The 20079-nt window shown below is 40.8% G+C and overlaps 1 protein-coding gene across 9 annotated transcripts in view; it reads right to left on the bottom strand.

Moving 5' to 3' along the window:
* Positions 1–20079, bottom strand: part of Ktn1 (kinectin 1) — a 101659-nt gene that overhangs the window by 45740 nt on the left and 35840 nt on the right. For all 9 annotated transcript variants that reach the window (XM_040735800.1, XM_040735801.1, XM_040735798.1 and 6 more), the window contains exons 6-17: positions 17444–17560; positions 15348–15488; positions 11461–11567; positions 10232–10364; positions 8879–8966; positions 5010–5176; positions 4432–4500; positions 3044–3081; positions 2354–2444; positions 1122–1190; positions 618–655; positions 412–493 (exon numbers count right to left, since the gene is read on the bottom strand). In XM_040735800.1, coding sequence (XP_040591734.1) covers positions 412–493; positions 618–655; positions 1122–1190; positions 2354–2444; positions 3044–3081; positions 4432–4500; positions 5010–5176; positions 8879–8966; positions 10232–10364; positions 11461–11567; positions 15348–15488; positions 17444–17560 — 1140 coding nt within the window. The remainder of the gene's footprint in view (positions 1–411; positions 494–617; positions 656–1121; positions 1191–2353; positions 2445–3043; positions 3082–4431; positions 4501–5009; positions 5177–8878; positions 8967–10231; positions 10365–11460; positions 11568–15347; positions 15489–17443; positions 17561–20079) is intronic.

Here is a 20079-nt window from a genome sequence, read left to right on the forward strand (position 1 = left end):
GTTACACACATACATAAAAATCCAGGGGCCAACAGAGACTAGCACTGCAACAACAGCACAGACAGCAAAACTATGCGCAAACGTAACATACTCAATTAAAGACTGCCAAGCAAGCTGGGCGTTGGTGGCGCACGCCTTTAGTCCCAGCACTCAGGAGGGAGAGGCAGGCGGATCTCTGTGAGTTCGAGGCCAGCCTGGTCTACAAGAGCTAGTTCCAGGACAGCCTCCAAAGCCACAGAGAAACCCTACCTCAAAAAACTAAAATCACTATTCACGTAAGCCACCAAATAAACTAAGTAAATAATGTTTCCAAATGACTGTACTAAAAAATAGCATTTTTTTAGAGTCATTGTTAGTAAACTCCTAAGAAGCTATTCTGAGAAAGCTGAGTTCACAAGCTTAATCACACACCTTAAATTCTTCCGTTTTGCTTGCAATTTCACACTGCAGCTGCTCTTCAAGCAATCTTATTTTATCATCCTTTACATGAATGCTATGAGAGAAGAGTGTCAATTAAAACAAGTTCATTCAAGGTTTCCGGAACTAGGCACAAGCCCGGTGGCGGCAGCATCCATGGGCGTGGCTGCACCTGCGTCTGCATAGAGCACAGTCCTCACCTCTTCTGCAGCTTCTCGGCCTCATGGACTGCAGCAGCCTGCATCAGAGCAACACGAAAACCACTTCTTAGGAAGCCGTGAAACTACATTTATCCATATAAACACTTCTATTTCCACACATTTGGATTAAAGCTATAACAAAACTATATACCTCTCTGTGTTTTATTTTCCATTACTTTTTACTTCTCAGAGGTCAATTTTCCCTATTGAAAAAGTTGCCTTTTCTACATTAGAAGGAAAAGGCTAAAACATGCAGCACATTAAGACTGTTTTAACCATCTCCTCTGTCTCAGAAATGAAGAATCACTGTGTCATGTTACCTCCATTATGAATAGATGCCATCTAGGTGGTTTATGCAGAGGATCTCCATAACACATTCCACAGTCAAACATAAGTAACCATTACGGATAGAATTTACACGCAGAAAACTGGGCTCGAAGCCTCAAATAAACAATGAAAGGCAAACCAAAATTCTTCAGAGGTAAATAAACAAAAATGGTCTACCTGCTCATTAGCAAGAGCCTGCAATTTCTGCACTTCCGCTTTTAATAAGAAATTCATATTCTGGATATCCTAGAGCAAGAAAAAAGTGCATGGTATTAAAAGTATTTCATAAAATTTACTTTAAACCGGTGGCAACATATCTGTCCTACTTTAAGAGTTAGGTAAAAGTCTCAAATTAGAAATTTCCTAAACCAAAAAGAAACATTATAAAAGACCCAGAGACAGATACTGGGGTTCAGGGTTCAGAGCCAGCTCTCACTAGCCCTCAGAATGAAAGGTGATCCTGGTTCCACAAAACCCACACTGCTGCCTCTCAGTGTGGTTGGAGAATCCTGAGACTTAATGTCTTCCTATCCTCAATGTGGCTGGAGAATGAGCCCAGCTCTGAGACCCTGTTCCTGTCTTAAATATCTCTCATAAGTCCAGGGATTAAAGGTGTGAGGTCTAATTCTCTTTCAGACTGACTCACTCTCGTGTATCCCTGGGTGGCCTTGAACTAACAACAGAGATCCGTCTGCCTTTACCTGCTGAATTCTAGGATTAAAGATGTGTGCCACCACTGCCTGCCCTCTATAGCTTGTGGCTTGTAGCGAGCTGTCAGTGTGTTTGCAGCTACAGTGCTACCATACTTCACAACGATCCAAGGCTAAGGGCTAAGGAGAATGGCATTTTTTTTATTTAGCGGCTCATTCTTACAAGGAGAATGGCGTTTATTTTTTACAAGAGTGGAGCCTTACATACCAAAGGCAGGCATGGTGGAAAAACACCAAGGTCAGAAGCCTACCTTCCCAGGGACCGCCAGCAAAGGGTGGGCCAAAACCAGGAATTAGCTTTTAGACAATAAACAGGAACTTGCATGCAGGCCTTACTGGGAGGAGGGGACAAGAAGTGCTTTGCTAAAAGCTCCTGGTAACAGACCCCCCATGGGGGAAGGGTGCAACAGTGGCTGACTTTGCTTTCTGAATCCTAAGGCAGGCCTTAATGAAGCATAAAGAATATATTACTATAAAACACCATCAATTCTGTTACTTGCCAAATTTCTAAAATTGTTATATGAAATGCATCATCTGAGTAAACCTTTTGGATTTTCCTCTTACCACTAAAGAAGTTCTTTAGTTCAGAAAGAGAAAGCACGTTTCCATGAGTTCCAGAATCATGTAACACATACTGACTAATCTTCAACGTTCACTGCTATAAAACACTGCAGCAGCAAGCTTTAAGAGTTACTGTACCTTAAGCTCCTCCTCTTTGCTTGCTAAGTGGTCGTGTTCATTTGCTAATGAATCTTCAGTCTGCTTGAGTTGCTTGTCCTTTTCTGCAATCCTTCAGAAAGGAAATACATTTGTGCTTTTAATGAGAATTTACACACCAAAGTATTAGTCTTACCTGGAAAGGATAATCTTAACTAAGTGTCATATAACTGTACTTTCTTCCTACAGACTATTTAGTCTACTATAGATACACGAATGCATAGACAGATATTGTTAAAAACTTGAATCAAAGAAGTTTGGCATCAAAACCAGATTATAGGTTATCTGCAAACAAGTGGCCATATCAGTATAGTATGCAACACAAAACAACATAAATTTACTTAGAGTGTACTGTCTAATGTCACAGGGCTAGACAGAAGAGCCAAAAGTGCAAAGCAGACAAAAGCACCAACTTCCTTCCACTACTCTGAAAACACAATTGCCTCTTCTACATAATTACCAAATCTCAAATGGAGGATACTTTGCCCAGCTCTTTTATGATAACAACGAAAACAACATGTAATGTTTAGGATTAAACAGACACAAGATAAAAAAAGAAAAAAACAAAAAACAAACTAAGAGTTAAATTTTTCAGAGTATGAAGTTAACTGTGTATTGTATCTGTTAGTGGTTATGACACAATTATTAAGAAGTGTGGAATGGCAGGCTTACACTTTATGTAATTCTTCTGCTAGAGCTGAAGCGGAGGTCTGAGGAAGAAAAACACCATCAACATAAGAGCATTTGAGGAAAACTTAAAAGCTGTACAATAATAACCACAACAGAGTTTTAAAAACAAGAAAAACTAACATCTGTAAGGCCGTTAAAGACAAATCTGGCCTATGGTGAGTGGCTATCATTCTGAAAGCAAATCTGATCACCAACAGCCAGTGTTAGGAAATTACACATCACGTCACAGGATATTAAGACTTGAGCAATGGGCAGGCCTAGGAACTATAAACACTGACAAGAACAAGTACATAAGGGGTAGGACCGTTCACTAGGGCCATCTCCACTCTGTACCTCTCTTACTCAGCAAAATCTCCTGAAATGACCCACTTCGTGATTAAGAGTGGGGAGAATGCACATGCTGCCCCCTTCCTCCCCACTATGAAAGCCTCAGCATTCTCGAAGGCATTCCTGACCAGGTCTGTCAGCTGACTATAAAGACCTCAATCCAACCTCAAATAAATTTAAAGCATCATCTCCACAAAGAAGCAATTAGGAAAAACATTAATGTGCGCAAAGCTTTATGAGACTCAAATGTGTAAGTGTTGTAGGGGTGGCATGGGCACATGAGTGCAGATAATGGAGGAGGCCATTAGACACCCTGTGCACTGCCTGGTATAGACGCTGGGAATTGGATTCTGGTCCTCTGATCAACAGCAGGCTTTACTGCTGAGTCACCTCTCCAGCCTAGGAGTCAAATTTCTAGTACTTGTTGCTACAAATAATTTTTATAATTTAAAAGTTGAACAAAAAACTGAAACTTATAGTGTATGTATTTGTGGAAACCTTCACTTTTTTTCTAAATGTTTTATCATTTATATTCCGAAGCCAACCTACCAATCAATCAAAGCATGGGTGTCAAACAACAGATTTACCATGCCATTTTTTAAGACTCTGCAACTAAACTGAAACACACATTTCAATGAGTCTTCTGCAAATACAGTTTGGAAGCTGAAGCTAACACAGCTACCCTTCGTGCATGTGTGAGATCCAGAGGCTAAGTCAACATTCTGTGACAGTCCATCAACCAGTATCAGTCCCTATGCTAGGCTCTCCTTGGCTATCCCTTTTGTTTTGTGACAGAGCTCTGAGCGTTTTTTCCCAGGGGTGAGCGCTCTCACTTAACCCTTCTAATTATACAGATTTGGGGTTCTTAGTGCTTCACAAGTAGCATATATAATACGTAGTGTTTGAAACTTGGGGCCACTACATACTGATTTATTGACCAGTCTCCCAACTTCTGGAGTCTGGCACTACACAGGCATTCAGATAATTGTTCAAACAACTGGAGAGCTATGACTAACAGTAAGCAACCAAAACTGCACCATTACCTGAGCAGCTATCTGGGAATGGAATTGTTGAATCTGAGCTTTCAAAGCCTCATTTTGTTCCAAAATATCCTTTTGGTCAACAGAAAACAATAAGAGAAAGGACAAGTGTGTTAATAAATATCCACCTGTACATGAACACAAGGATTTACATGGTCTTGGTTTATCAAGCAATTTGAGTTAATTTACATGGCAGACATCTAGGCTGTTTTCCTGTCCCTGATCCTATCACAAGAAGTTCTGAAGAAGTGGATGAGCTCATCTTTTAACAAATGCTCAAATATTAAATGCTAATTACTTGCCACTATTAAGAATTAAGATATACCACACTTATCCTAATTCCTTGTTCTTAATTATTTAGACACTGAAATGGAAGCTATTTGAATGTAATGCATTTACATAGACATATATTTTGAATTTTTTTTACAATTTTTAAATTAAAATAATACCACCACCACCCCCAAACCTTTCCAATGGCTCCTCTCCTTCACTCTAATTCATGATCTTTCTTTAATTACTTACTCTTATACATATAAAACATAAATACAACCCCTTATTTTCAAAGAAAGAAAAGCAAATACCTGAACTTGGACTTGCAGAGACTCTTCTTTGCTCACCCTCTTTTGTTCCGACTCCATTAATTGCATCAGTCTCTGCTCCAACTGCTGTTTCGACACCAGGGTGTCTGTGAGCTTACTGTGCAGACTCTGGACTTCATTTTCTTTGGCCACAAATTTACTTTGTAAATCTATAGCAAACAAAAATACTACGTCTTACAAATGCCTCTTCTTTCATTCCTTCTATCCTCAGTGTGTGTGTGTGTGTGTGTGTGTGTGTGTCTGTCTGTCTGTCTGTCTGTCTGCATGTGTGTGTCTGTCTGTCTGCATGTGTGTGTCTGTATGTGTGTATGCATGTATGTGCATGTCTGTGTGTGTGTGTGTGTCTGTGTGTGTCTCTGTGTCTGTGTGTGTGCATGTGAGTGTCTGTGTGTATCTGTATGTGTATGCATGTGTGTATATATGTGTGTGTATATGCATGTGTGTGTACATGTGTGTGTGTCTGTGTGGGTATGCATGTGTGTGTCTGTGTGTATACATGTGTGTATACGTGTGTGTGCATGTGTGTGTCTGTGTGTGTCTGTGTGTGTATGCATGTGTGTCTGTGTGTGTGCGTCTGTGTGTGTGTGTCTGTGTGTGGGTATGCATGTGTGTGTCTATGTGTGTCTGTGTGTGTGTCTGTGTGTATACATGTGTGTATATGTGTATGCATGTGTGTGTATGTGTGTGTGTGTGCGTGTGCGTGTGTGTGTGTGTGTATGCATGCATGTGTGTGTGTCGCCTTCTCCGGAACACTTGCACAGGTCTCCCGTGTCCTTCTGCATTCACAGAAGCTCATGCTTCCCTGTATAACTGCCACCTTGTCCGATTCCTTTTGTCCTAAGAGTGAGTTCTTCTGGGTCAGAGACTGTGGTGCCTCCATATGCAGAACTGTGCCTACGACTTGGCACAGTATCCAATAAACATTAATTAAATAGGATAAAAACATTTTAAATGGCTCTACCATTTCTTAAAAGCACTTTTTATTTCCCCAGAGATCCATGAATAATTATGTTCGCAATTTTCATATAAATTCCTTGAACTCTGCTACATAGAAAAAGACACCAAGGAAATCTACTCCATAAAAACTGACATTTAAAATGCCATTTAAGTAATTTGAAATGAAAGATAACTTTTCTGTTTGCCTTTCTTCTTTCCTACAGATAACACCCAAAAAGAGATGCATCAAAAAACTATATATAAACCAGGCGTTGGTGGTGCACACCTTTAATCCCCAGCCTGGTCTACAAGAGCTAGCTCCAGGACAGCCTCCAAAGCCACAGAGAAACCCTGTCTTGAAAAACCAAAAAGATAAAAAAGTAAATATGAACCATTTTAACTCAAAATCACAATAAATGAAGTCAAAGTGTATTAAAGACAACCACTAACTTGGCAGAGAAGAAAAGGGGAACACACTGAATCAAACGCTGACTGACAGGAGACACCAGGCAGCGTGAGAACCATCACCCTGTCCCACACCACGAACAAACAAGCCCATAGGTTGGAGGGAACCCATGGCCACAGACAGAAGCATACAGCTGTGCGTGTGCATGTGTCTCCATTAAGAAAGATAATTTCTCTCATCCACAAAACAATACAACTCAGAAAAAACTCCTGAAAAGTAAACATATAATAAACATACTGGGGATTAGAATTCAAGGTGCATATATTTACCACCAACAGTTAAAGCATTAAGTTCACGGTGTCAAAATTCTATAGATTAAATATTGCTGACTTACAACTCAACCTCCAGTCAGATCAACCTAACATAGTAAAGATGTTTTCAGATTATGTAAGGCCTCCACAAACGCACTTCTACATACTCATATGCAGCTAGTGAAAACCAAGCTTCAGTCCATGAAGGAGGGGACTGTGGCAGTGACATAGAATCCAAACAATATGGCAGAAAGGAAGCGAGACTTAGGAAGGCAGCTGTGGAAAAATCTAGAAAGTAACAAGCACTAGAGCATGAAGACTGACGTCCAGGAGGGACCATGAGGCAAATCTAACACAACTCCCTGCCTCGACACGCTGAGGGGTAGTGGATTAAGAAATGCAAAATTTTTTAATAAAATAGCATCAAGCAAGGGTAAAATGAAGTAATAGTAAGCTTCAGGAAATAAATAAGAACAAAAGAGCAAATAAGTTTTAACATATATCCTGGATCACCATTCCTTATAGTCGCGCTGACAAAAACATGAATACTGATGTAATGAAAATATATCAACAGTTCAGAACCATGAGAGACAAGTGGAAGAAATGAGATTAGGACTTTACTCTCTGTAACAGGAAGCCAGTTTCTACCAAGAAGAAGGACGTCTTTATTGCTGCTTTACTCAATAAAGCAGAGAATCAAAATTAGCCCAGATATCAATCAACAGATGTGGCACGCATGTGCACACATGTTTGTGTGCCTGCGCATGTGTAAAATGGAATATTGTCAATCTCTTAAAAAAATGTAATTGCAAAATTTGGAGAAAAATATTTAGGGAGGTCAGAAAATTTGAGAAAAGTAATGAACCTTGGATTTATATATCTTATGTGGACTCCAGCCAACAATACAAGCATATACGTAACAAATATCCATGTGGGCACAGTGCAATGTAAGGGAAAGAATGGAAAAGCTAATTATTAGGATGCAAGGACACACATAACTGTGAGAGACACAGTTATGAAAAGGAGTATAAAACCAGTTACATTTCTAGCTAACACTCTGCCATAGATTTTCCATTTTTGGTAATGAACAAATACATACAAATATATCTGATAATGGCAGTATAAACTCTAATGTGCAGCTCCTCAGGTCTGAAATAACTACTCTGAGTGTACAGATTTGGTGGCTCGTGCCTTTAATCCCAGCATCAGGAGGCAGAGGCAAGTGGATCTCTGTGAGTTCAAGGCCAGCCTGGTCTACAGAACAAGATTACAAAACTGGATCTACTTTATTACAAAAAACTTGTAAATCAAGTTTATTATTAAAAAAGAAAAGTGCTATGCAGAGGAAATGAAGGAACTGAAAAGTCAGAGTTCTCATCTATCCTATGTGGAGTGGGCCCCGGTCGAGTAGAGAAGATGTGTCAGCTAGTGTTCCCGTCCATCTAATGGAGCTGGGAGGAAGAAGAAATCTTTACCAAGTAACTGTGGCCAGAGGACTGGTCTGTGAACAAACCTGTGAGGCATCTTTTTGACTGATGACTAATCTGGGGAGGGTGCAGGGGTGCTACCATGGGGCTGGTGGTTCTGGGTGGTGGTGGCACACATCTTTAATCTCAGCACTTGGGAGGCAGAGGCAAGTTCCAAGACAGCCATGCCTACACAGAGAAACCGTGTCCCAAAAAACCAAAACCAAAGAAGAAGGAGAAGTCATGAGAAAGAAGCAAGCCAGTAAGCAGTGTCTTTCATGGCGTCTGCATCAGAACCTGCCCCACATGACAGACGGTAAGCTCGAGGATGAAATAAACCATTTCCTCTCCAAGTCGACTTTGATCATGGTGTTTATCACAACAGAAACCCTAAGACAAAGGGGAGCAGTGGGAATAAAGACAGCAAAGTTGGCACTTGCAAAGGGGGACAGATTCAAGTGAGCAGCGTGTTTCTCCCTGAGACTGAGAACACTGCGAAGCCCGAGGCCACCATGACAGCAAACAAGGTCGCGCAGGCCCTTCTCCTATCAGGTGCTGTCTCTCCTGCAGTCGCTTAGCAGCGCTGCAGACAAGGCTACAAGGTTGCTCGTTCTAAAACACCCAACTAATGCTGAAGAAATTGGACAGGCTCTAACTTTATTTGGCTCTACCAAAGGCCAGAGTCTTTCTCTGCAGACGGCTGTCCCAGCCCCGCCAACGCCTCTTGCTTACCTTGCTGTGCAGCCTCGTGCTCTGCTGTTCTCTTCCTGATGTAGCTCTGGACTTCTTCCCACCTCCTCTCAGCTTCCTGAAGTTGGACCTGGATATTTAAAGAGAGAAGCGGATGAGATTTCCGTTGTAAAATAAAGGGGCGGAGCATGTCAGGCACATGCGTCATCCCACCCATCATCTCAGAAACTCATTACTGCACTGTGGGATAAGACAGGCAGCTGCTGCACCCTATCACATCCACCAGCAATGATCTACTGTTCTCAACCAGTCTTAAGTCCAGAAGCTTCAGAGACAAGAGAATACCTTTATTGCTAAATCCCAAGAAGCACCTAAAGCTCATAGTTAAATATACATATTGCAAAACACCAAGATTACTAATTGTAATGCCACTTATTATTTATTCATATCTACATAGAATACATGTCCTCATCCATGTCAGCAGCAAATCCCCCAGAAAATACAGTGTGTCACAGTCACATAGGATTCATCAAAACTTGGAAGAAAAAGAAAAGAAGAAATCAAGTTATACCTTTTCTAAAGGTAATTATGAAACTGTCTGGAACTGGCCTCAAAATATGCTATCTATCACTATGGATAGAGGATCTAATAGTCACACTGCATATAACATCTATAAATTGAACTGTTTATTTTTAGAAAATCTTTTTTCTTGGTGGAAGGAGGAACAGGTAGCTATCATTCCTCAAAACACGTATGTTCCAGAATTCAGGTAATGAGGGCACACATTTGCTCCTCCTTCAATCAGCCTGAGAAACATGTATGTTCCAGAATTCAGGTAATGAGGGCACACATCTGCTCCTCCTTCAATCAGCCTGAGCAACCGTTCACAGCTGACAGCATAAGCAGCTCACAACACACACACTATCATTCTGGGATCGGAAACATTTGTACACCATGGGCTCAAGTGCAAACCATTGGAGTTCTCTGGTGTTAGGCTCAAAAGAAAAAAACAAAACAAAACTATTCCAATGCTAGGAGGGGTTCTATTGGACTTGATGAGGAATTCATGTTATAGATAATAGCAATGCTAAAGGTGCTTTTCTAAAATAATTTTTGCCTTCCATATGTAGATTCCAACCACAATATGAAACAGAATTCTACCATTACTTGTCAGCCACTTGGTTTCACTTTTCATATCTTCAGTCTTTAGCTTCAAATCCAGGCCTACATTCAATGCTTTATCAAGATACACCTTTGGAAAGGCAAGAACCCTTGCATCGTAGGTCTTATTAAACATCACACTAGATTTCTCAACCCCACAGACACATTTAGGTCATGAAGCCATTTAGGTCAATAACAGTGACAAAATGGTACAAAGGGGCGCGGAGGGGTCACCTTCAACTGGGTGGCAGCTTGCTCTGCATTCTTCTTCTGGACTCCCTCTTGCTGCAACCTCCCGGTCTTCTCGTTGAGCTCGCTCGCCAGCCGCCCACAGTCCTGACGCAGCTTACTTAGCTCTGCAGACTGCCTGAAAGCAGTGACTAGGTTAGGGCTCACACTGCTACACACATAAAGAACTCCACGCCAGCTGTGCTGCACAGGTAACCCACTTGCAGGCTGCTCCCCTAAGTGGACTGCGGTACCCCGAAATATTCAGACCCTAATGCAAGCTCCAAAAAGCACACTACAGCGCTAACAGGATAGCTAAGAGGGCAAAAGCTACGGAAGCCCAACCGCCTGAGCTCCATCCCCAGACTCCCACAGCTGTTGTACTGTGTGTCCTGGGCATACAATCCGTGGAACACAAGCTGGGCCATAGACTCAAAAATGGTAATTTTAAGTTTGAAAAGCACTATAAAATATTCAAAAAAGGATAACCAAAAACCAAGGCACACAAACAGACAATGTTGCCATTAGACTAAGAGACTCCTAATATGGAGGTTGGAAAGAAAACACTTGTTGCTTTTGAAGAAGGCCGAGGTTCAGCTCCCATCACCCACACGTACTTGTAGGGAACCCAACACCCTGTTCTGGCCTCCCAGGCAGACACGCGGCACAGAGGCAGAAGCACTCAAAGACATTAACTAAGCTAAATGTTTTTAAAAACCAACACCCTCTTAACACCAATATCATTGTAATAGGACATGCCCTATTGTCCAGAGGAAGAGATCATTTTAAATTCTGTGAATAAGCCTTTACTTCATTATTGAAAAATAAATAATCAGCTAAGAGCGCTTACTTTGCCCAAGACTACTAGTCTTTCTAAAGTATGGTTTCTCGAATGGCCCATGAACCACCTGGGCTCCACCTCTGGATCTCTGGATAAGAGTCTGTCTAGAGGTAGGAGGACCAAGACTCTGCTCTGTAAATCAGCATCACAGGAGCTACTGAGAATAATGAAAGTTAAGAAGTGCTGGGCTGGGGACAGATGCCTTCAGTACATGTGTGCTTCTCCAGTGGCAATGGCGATACTCCAGGGGATTCACACAAGGAAAACAATTGTTTTGGGAACAAGATTAGAAGCAAACGGAGGGAGCAAAAGTCTAGGCAGTTTCTCAAGCATCCTTTTGATGACAGAAAAAGCAGTGTGCCATTTAGTGAGAATAAAGGGCCTGGAGACATACTTGCTTTCCAGCTGGCTGGTGGTGTTGCTGACAGCGTCTCTCAGTATGCCATTTTCCTGCTTCAAGTGAGCTATCTCTGCTTCCATTTGCTCCCGAACTTGCTGAAACTATTTTAAAAAGACAAATTTAGTAAACAAAGGTGAACAACGCCTCCTTTAAGAGAAAGTCCACTATAGTAAGAGAGGAAAAGGCATTAACAAAATGAAATCCAGCACTCGGAAGGCAGAGGCAGGTAGATCTCTGAGTTCAAGACCAACCTGGTCTACAAGTGCTAGTTCCAGGACAGGCTCCACAGCTACACAGGGGAACCCTGTCTCAAAAAACCAACAAAAAGAAAAAAAGAGCCGGACAGTGGTGGCGCACGCATTTAATCCCAGCACTCGGGAGGCAGAGGCAGGCATATCTCTGTGAGTTCGAGGCCAGCCTGGTCTACAGAGTGAGTTCCAGGACATCCTCCAAAACAATACAGAGAAACCCTGTCTCATAAAACCAAAAAAAAAAAAAGAAAAAGAAAATGAAATCCAAAGCATTTCAGGTCAACAGGAAGACAAAGAAAGAACTGCTTAGTGATGAATGGAAAATAAGTACAAGCTGCCCAGCTCAATCAAAACCTAAGCAGATCGACAGTTACTTTCACATCTGATATAAAAAAAACTGCCCAGCTCAAAACCTAAGCAGATCAGCAGGTACTCTCACATCTTGAGATAAGAAACAAACACACATCAAGTTTCAGAACTAAGATATTATTTGAGACTTCTCACAGCCTACTACACAGAAGGGTCCTGTTCCTGACCACAGAATAGGTCAACATTATACTAACAATATTTTTAAAGTTGTCAATTGAATGAGTTGACATATGCCTTAATGCCAGCACATGGGAAGCAGAAACTGATAGACCTGAGTTTTAATGCCAGCCTGGCCTAGTCGGCAAGTTCCAGACCACCCAGGACAATAAGGAGAGATCCTCATTGTAAAAATGAATACATAAATAAAAGTTTTAGCCAAAGTTTAAACATTATACATTAAGCATAACTAACAGACACCACAAAATCTACTTGAAAACATTCAAGACCACTCAGCTTTTACTGTGCTCAAAAATATATAATATATAATGTACCATCTTAGCCATTTTCTTCTTTAATTACATCTATTTGGCATGTGCATATGTATGCTGTATGTCAGTGTACATGTATCTGTGCTCAGAGGACACATTCGGAAATTCTCATATTCTCTCTCTCTCTCTCTCTCTCTCTCTCTCTCTGTGTCTCTGTCTCTCTCTCTCTGTGTCTCTGTCTCTCTCTCTCTGTGTCTCTGTCTCTCTCTCTGTGTGTCTCTGTCTCTCTCTCTGTGTCTCTGTCTCTCTGTCTCTGTCTCTCTCTCTCTCTACCACCTGAGTCCCAGAGACTGAACTCAGGTCATCAGGCTTGGCATCAAGTTCCATTACCCGAGCTATTTGCTGGCTCCACCGTTTTCATGTATACAAATTTTAATGATGTTAAATATATTCATTCTGCTATATTAGCATTACCATTCATATACATGATCTCTCAACCTCTACAATCACTAATCTTACATTGCTTTGACCTCTAATTGTTTAATTTCACAACAGACAATAAAGAACATTTTTATAGTCATATAAGGACATGTCTTCATTTTACTATATAAATTAGTCTACTAAGAGAAATATCTATTGATAATCTTACTAACAATTCAGTTAGCAAAAGTGAAAGCATTTTCCTAGCTTTCAGAAAATTTCTATGGATTCCATATATAGATGTATACACCCTGACCTCTACAAACAATCAAGGAGAAGCAGAGTGAGTGAATTCAATTAACCTTTCACCGTCAATAGGAAAGGCTGCTCAACAGCTGGCTGATTTCACATAAGCCATCAATAGCAATCAAGCAAAGAGCAGGCAACGGCTCAGTGGCTGAGAGCACTCGCTGCTCTTCCAGAGGACTCACGCTGCGCAACTCCAGGTATCCCATACTCTCTTCCTGACCTCTGAGGACACCAGGCACGCATGGGTTACATACACATTAATGCAGACAAACTCATACACATAAAATGGTAAATGTTTTAAGAAATACTTTTAAAAGATCACATTAAAAAAACTATGACAATCAGGGTTTTTTTTTGTTTTTGTTTTGGTTTTTTGAGACAGGGTTTCTCTGTATTGTTTTGGAGGCTGTCCTGGAACTCAATCTGTAGACCAGGCTGGCCTCGAACTCACAGAGATCCGCCCACCCCTGCCTCCCGAGTGCTGGGATTAAAGGCTTGCACCACCAACACTTGGCAAAATCAGTTCTTTTAATAGCCCAACTGATGAGAGACAATGTCTCGAATGACTAAGGGATGAGAAGACAGGAGAGGAAAACAAGCACCAACCTAACAATGACACTCATCTCTTACTGGTATTGGATATTTGATATTTCTGTGGGAAACACTGGATTTTGTTAGCTGTGAAGAATAATTTTAAAACTTTATCAGAATAGTACTATGACTGAAGCAGTTATTTTATTTTTAAAAATCTGGATGAATTACAAGTTAGAATATAAAGAAAAAATACTAGTAAGGGCTATAATTCACGGGTGTTGGTGGCGCACGCCTTTAATCCCAGCACTCGCGAGGCAGAGGCGGGAGGATCTCCGTGAGTTCGAGGCCAGCCTGGTCTACAGAGCGAGTTCCAGGACAGCCTCCAAAACAATACAGTGAAACCCTGTCTCGAAAAACCAATTCATAAATAAATACATGAAAATTGAAGGAAATAAAAACAACTTGCTCAGTAAGAATCTGACATTAGTTATGTTCAATCTCAGATCCGTACATTACTTTAGAACTAAAGTATCAGCCAGCAAATGGAAGTGACAGTTTGGGAGAGTTCCATTATGGGGAATATTAAAACCTCAACTGACAAATCCAAGGTTTGTTCTGCAAGAGATGGAAGGAAGAAAAAAGGAAGGAAGGGAGTAAGAATTCATTGGTCCAGACCTAATTGAAATCTTGAAAATGAATGATATATGGAAAATATCCTAAGAGCCAGATGTCTGGAAACATTCAGAGATTGGAGAAAGGTCTATGGCCACCGGGACACAGCAGTCACTTTCACTAACCCTCTAGGAATCATCCTCCCTACATCCCTCTTCCCACTTAATGCCAAGCACACCAGTTTTTTGGATCAGTCCAACAACTCAATCTTCTCATTGTCAACACCTGGTTTATCTTTAGCGGTCCTTACCTGATTCCTGCAAACGTTTCCAACTGCCCCTTATTTCACTTTCCACACTGCTGCCAGACTGATCACTAAAAGGTACAATGAACCACAACTGCTGGCTTCCCTGAATTCATTCACTGACTGTCCAATCTTCAGGCACAGCCGGCCCTTTAAATGGACCCACACTTATTTCTACATCTTTTCTTCATTCCAACCTTGGCTCTCAACTTTCAAAACTTTTATTGTATTTCTCACAAAGTCCTAGTTTTCCAAAATACAGCCAATGACCCACCATCTACAGAGATGGAAATAAAGAATCACACCAAGTAACTCTTAAAGCCTTCCCCCATTCCTTCAGTCTTCCTTGACAAAGCTAATCCAGAGGACCCAACACCGTCTGAATACTGTGTGTAAAAACTCTCCTATCTACTACCAATCCCCTTTCCCAGCTTCCTAACTCCACTGCAGCACAGCACACAATATGCTTACCTCTACAGACATAGTGTATTTCCAGCCTTCCTACCTTATCTCCATACAGAACATTAATTACAATAGAATGAAGAGCGGTGAGTTTAACTAGTCACTGTGCCAATAGCCAAGCCTTACAAGGCACTTGAAAGTGTAGATGAAATGAACAGACACATTTCATCTTACTCCCAGGACTCCACACACCTTCATCTGCATCTGCTCAGTCTCCTGGTAGCTGATGTGCATTTTGTTCTGAAACATACTGTGTTCCTTTTCCAGTGCTCCAATCCGGTCTTTCATCCTTGTTATAACTACATTGCTTCTTTCTTTCTCTGTCATCATTTCCTAGAATAGCCAATCAGAAAAGAAATTTATGAAGAACTTGTCATGAAAAGGGTATTACAACACTACCAAAATCAGCCAATGTTTTCACAGTAACAAAATCATGAATATTTAATCAGGGCCTGGGTAAAAAGCAAAGTCAGGGAATTAAAAACCAAGAGTCCTCTGCATCTCCCCACTCTTCACAATTCCCTTCACAGTACAAACACTCGCCAATTTGTTTCTATTTCCAATGCACTTTTTGATTTAATCATTAAAGGCTGTGAGCATAAAGTAAGCCCTACACGCTAATGTGATCCTACTCTCCTCTGGGGTTCAGTGAAGACACTGGGAAGCTGCTAGAATGGAAGCAAAGGGGGCCTGCCTTTTGACAGGGCATGTCCACAGCAGAAAAGAAACGAGAATGGCTGAGTCAGAGAGCAAAAGCAATGTTAGTTACTGAAGCTATGAACACATTCCTGCTTTAAGAAACTGTGACAGAATTTAAGTTTTTATAAAGCAATTTATGAACTTATCTATATACTTCTTCATATATTTAAGATTTACATTTGGAAGCTGTTGTGCTGATGTACAATATACTTAACAATTTCTTTTTAAAGAATTACACCAAGCCAGGTGGTAGTACACGCGCCTTTAATCCCAGCCCTGGGGGGGAGGGGGCAGGTGGATCTCTATGAATTTGAGGCCATGCTGGTCTACAGATCAAGTTCCAAGGCAGCCAGAGCAGTTACACAGAGAAACAAACAACAGCAGCAACAACAAAACTGCACTGTACTAAAGCCAGGTGTGGCACAATCTATAATCCCAGCACCTGCAGGTAGAGTCAGGAGGATCAAGGTCATTCTCAGCAATACAGGCAAATAGGCCAGCTGGGCTACCTAAAACTGTCCCAAAATAAAACAGAAAAACAAGAACTGCACTTCATTTAACTCCATATTAAATAAGGTGTTCAAAGTATTAATAAATTTCATTAGAAGATAATTAACTCAGATTTATCTTTTCATGTAACTATTTAACTTAGTTATTACCAAGTACATACATCCCCAGTATACAGCACAATGAGTTACTAAAAAGTAACTTAGTGGACTGAAGAAATAGTTAGCTGTTAAAGGTTAGGCTCACAACCAAAACATCAAAAAGTAGCTTGCCTATCTTTTTTAAACTTCAAAAAAGCAGTATTAAATGATATTCACACCCAACTCTATTAGAGCTGCGCATAAGGAAGAGGCTGACAGATTCTGTGCCTCCTCCACTGGCTTTCTCTTTAGACCACGCACACAGAGGATTCACACTGCCAAGTGGGTGGTGACGAGATGGTGCACGGCTGGTCTGTACTACTGCATCTAATGGGGAGACACATTCTCTCTAGAGCTCCAATTCTGTGCATTATTCTAAACAGCATTTTTTTTTAGGAGACAGGGTTTCTCTGTATTGTTTTGGAGGCTGTCGGTCCAGCCCGGCCTCGAACTCACAGAGATCCGCCTGCCTCTGCCTCCCAAGTGCTGGGGATTAAATGCGTGCGCCACCAGCCCGGCTCTATACAGCATTTTTAAATGGCTTGCTTGTATTTAGATTTTACCCCTCAGACTAAAATATCTAAGGTGTTAAAGAAGTTAATTTTAAAAGTATGACAATTTATCACACGATTTTCCATCCATAAGTAACATACTAGCTTCACACTATCACGTAATTGGATGCTATGCTTCTGTGAAGAACAGATACACATCAAATAAACTCTTACATTCCAAGCACAATGGTTATCCTATTCTGGTTAGACTATCTAATAAATATCTTTATTATCATGAAAGACTGCAAGCCTTCCATACCATTATCTAAAAGAGAATTACTTTTGTAGTGTATAGATTTTTACACTAAAAATTAGGTCAAGGAGCCCGGGTGGTCTTTAAGGTGGCACTGCTGGCTCAGGAAGCTCAGCCCTTAACTAAGAATGTCTTCACCTGCGTTAACTGCTTACAGCGCTCCTTTGTGGCAGCGGCTTCCTCCTTCACGGCAGCGAGCAGCCTTTCCTTTTCCTGAAGCTGATGCAGAAGAGCACTCAACTCTCCTTTACTCGACTGCAATTGGAAATCAACACAGATGAGCAAGTTAACGCGATCCATTGAAAACTGTGGAGTGAACTAGCTGCCGTCAGTAGCCCTTAGGCCAATGGGAAGTACAACATCTAAAACGATTGCTAAATACTAGCCAGTCAAATAAAATCAGGTAAGTCACTTCAACAGTGCATAACTAAAATTAGCAGAGTGCAATTAGAGTAGAAACATATTTAACCAAGAAAAATAGAACTAGCAAGTCAAAAAGTCAAAAATAGCAATTTCCCCTCCATATTTTTCCAGAAGATTAAGAGACTCTGAAATCAAATGTGACCTCTCACCAATAAGCAACCATGTGTAATGCAAAAGCACAGTATAGGAAAGACAGAGTGAAGATGAAACACAATGGATGCTCAACATCTCTGTCAAAAGATGCCCAGATGCCACCAGTGTCCAGTTCTCTGATGTCAACAGACACCACTGCCAAATAGGAAAAAGAAATCCACAAGAAAACAAGAATGTCCCATTTCACATGAGAAACAAATGCAGTTTCAGGCGAGAACGTTCTTGGAAGACAGCTATAAAGGATACATGAAGGAAAAGAGAAAACAAAGAAATTGTAACAATGTTACTACAGTAAGAGCACAGTAAGCAAGGATTCTGGGGCACCTCTATGGGAGGCCCCAACAGAACAAAGGGGTTCACTGCCTACACAGCCCCATCACAAAGACTGTTCAAGAAAGGAGCCCTCTTAGAAGAGGGCCACTCCACACTGGATACATCTGAACGATTCGCTTCCCTTCTTTCTTCCTCTCCCAGTCTCTGTTAATGACAGCATTTCTATTTGCCACATAATCCTTACAGTTTCCACCTGCCTCCCTGCTTCTAGTCTGGGCTCTGTGGTTTGAATGTGGGCCCAGGTCCTGCCTGCCTTTAGTCTGGGCTCCATGGTTTGAATGTGGGCCCAGGCCTTGGCTGTCCCAACTTGTCAGCTACAACTGTGTTTCTGTGAGTCTCCATGAAGGTTTTGTTGATTTGATTTGATTTTGGACCTGATTGACAGTTTAGTGAAGTTAAACATTACTCTCCCTGAGTTTCATTCTCTTTCCTTGAAAAAATTCAACTATTTGTTGTTTTACTGTTTTTCACATAAACAGATCAGGGGTGGGTAGCCTGAATTTCACATTCTTGCCATATAGTTCCATCAAATTGCACTGTCTCAATGGAAGCATGGTAACGAGCAGGGTTTACTCACTGGCTCACCACTGCACTCTCAATGGAAGCAGGGTAACGAGCAGGGTTTACACACTGGCTCACCTGTTGCCTGCACTGGCCAGTGGGAAGTTCAGCAGCAGTTCTACTATAATGTGGACACTTTTGGTCATTCAATTCATTATGGATATTTGTTGTTGTTTAGGGAATTGGTTACAAAATGTTGTTCGTTATGGCCAGGAAGAAAATTGAATGAAGGGGAATAGATTCAAGGTTTTTGATAAGATAAAAAGGTAAATTATTGAATCTACTTTTTAAAAGCAGCCACCAGTCTTAAACATTTTACATTGGATTGGTCTTCTGTATACTGTATACAAATATTGTATATTGAAACAAATTTGAGATTACTTTAAGACATATTGTACATACGATTCTAATTTTGTTCAAGTTATTATACCTGTACAGCTCATTTAACAAGGTAATGCAAATTTCTAGTTCTTGAAAGTTATTATTACCAACTATATAGAATAATAAGGAAATGTAATCACATTAGGTATGTTTCAAAGTCAAACAGATATATTTTAGACAGACAGGTTGTCTCCAAACACCTCAGAGAGCTACAGAATATGGCATTTTAAATGTTTTAATAACATAGGTATTTTTTTATGACAATGAGACAAGTCTGCTCCTGACAGCAATCTACTTAGGAGAAGATAACGGGCAAGGAAGAAACTCACGTGGAGCTTACTTTCTTTGTGGCAAAAGGAATCACTGGACAAGAAAGTGCCCTTGCCTCGCCTGCTAACAGTATGCTGTCCAAACTGGACAAACAGGACACAAAAGAGAGTGACTGCAAACCCTTGCCAAGCCAAGTTGGGACAGCCCTTCAGAAAATCCTGCTTCACAGAAGTCTATCAGAGAGACTAGGCCTATATAAGGATGCCCCCAGCACTGCAGAACCTCAGGTGACTGTTCAGGCAGCCAGCTGTTTTTATCATTTCTCACATTTTCTGAGTCACTTGCTCATACTTCCTGCTTACTCAGTTAATAATATTTCCTTCTTGGGTCTCTGAGGGAGTTGAAGACTAGTTAGTATATAGTTTTCATAATTTACCAGACCAGAAAAGAAACTCACTAAAGATATGTAAAGTGTAAATGGCTTGAAAGACATTAAAAGATAATTTGATAATGCAAATTAGAACAGAAAGTAAATTAGGTACAAGATTTTGGACTCATTAAGATAGGATTGATAATAAATATTTTCTCTGAATTTGTCAAATACAAATGGACTACACATTGTTGACAAATTTATTGCCTGTATATTTTATATA

This window comes from Mesocricetus auratus, unplaced genomic scaffold (assembly GCF_017639785.1).
Source record: "Mesocricetus auratus isolate SY011 unplaced genomic scaffold, BCM_Maur_2.0 Super-Scaffold_100048, whole genome shotgun sequence".
Classification (NCBI taxonomy): Eukaryota; Metazoa; Chordata; class Mammalia; order Rodentia; family Cricetidae; genus Mesocricetus; species Mesocricetus auratus.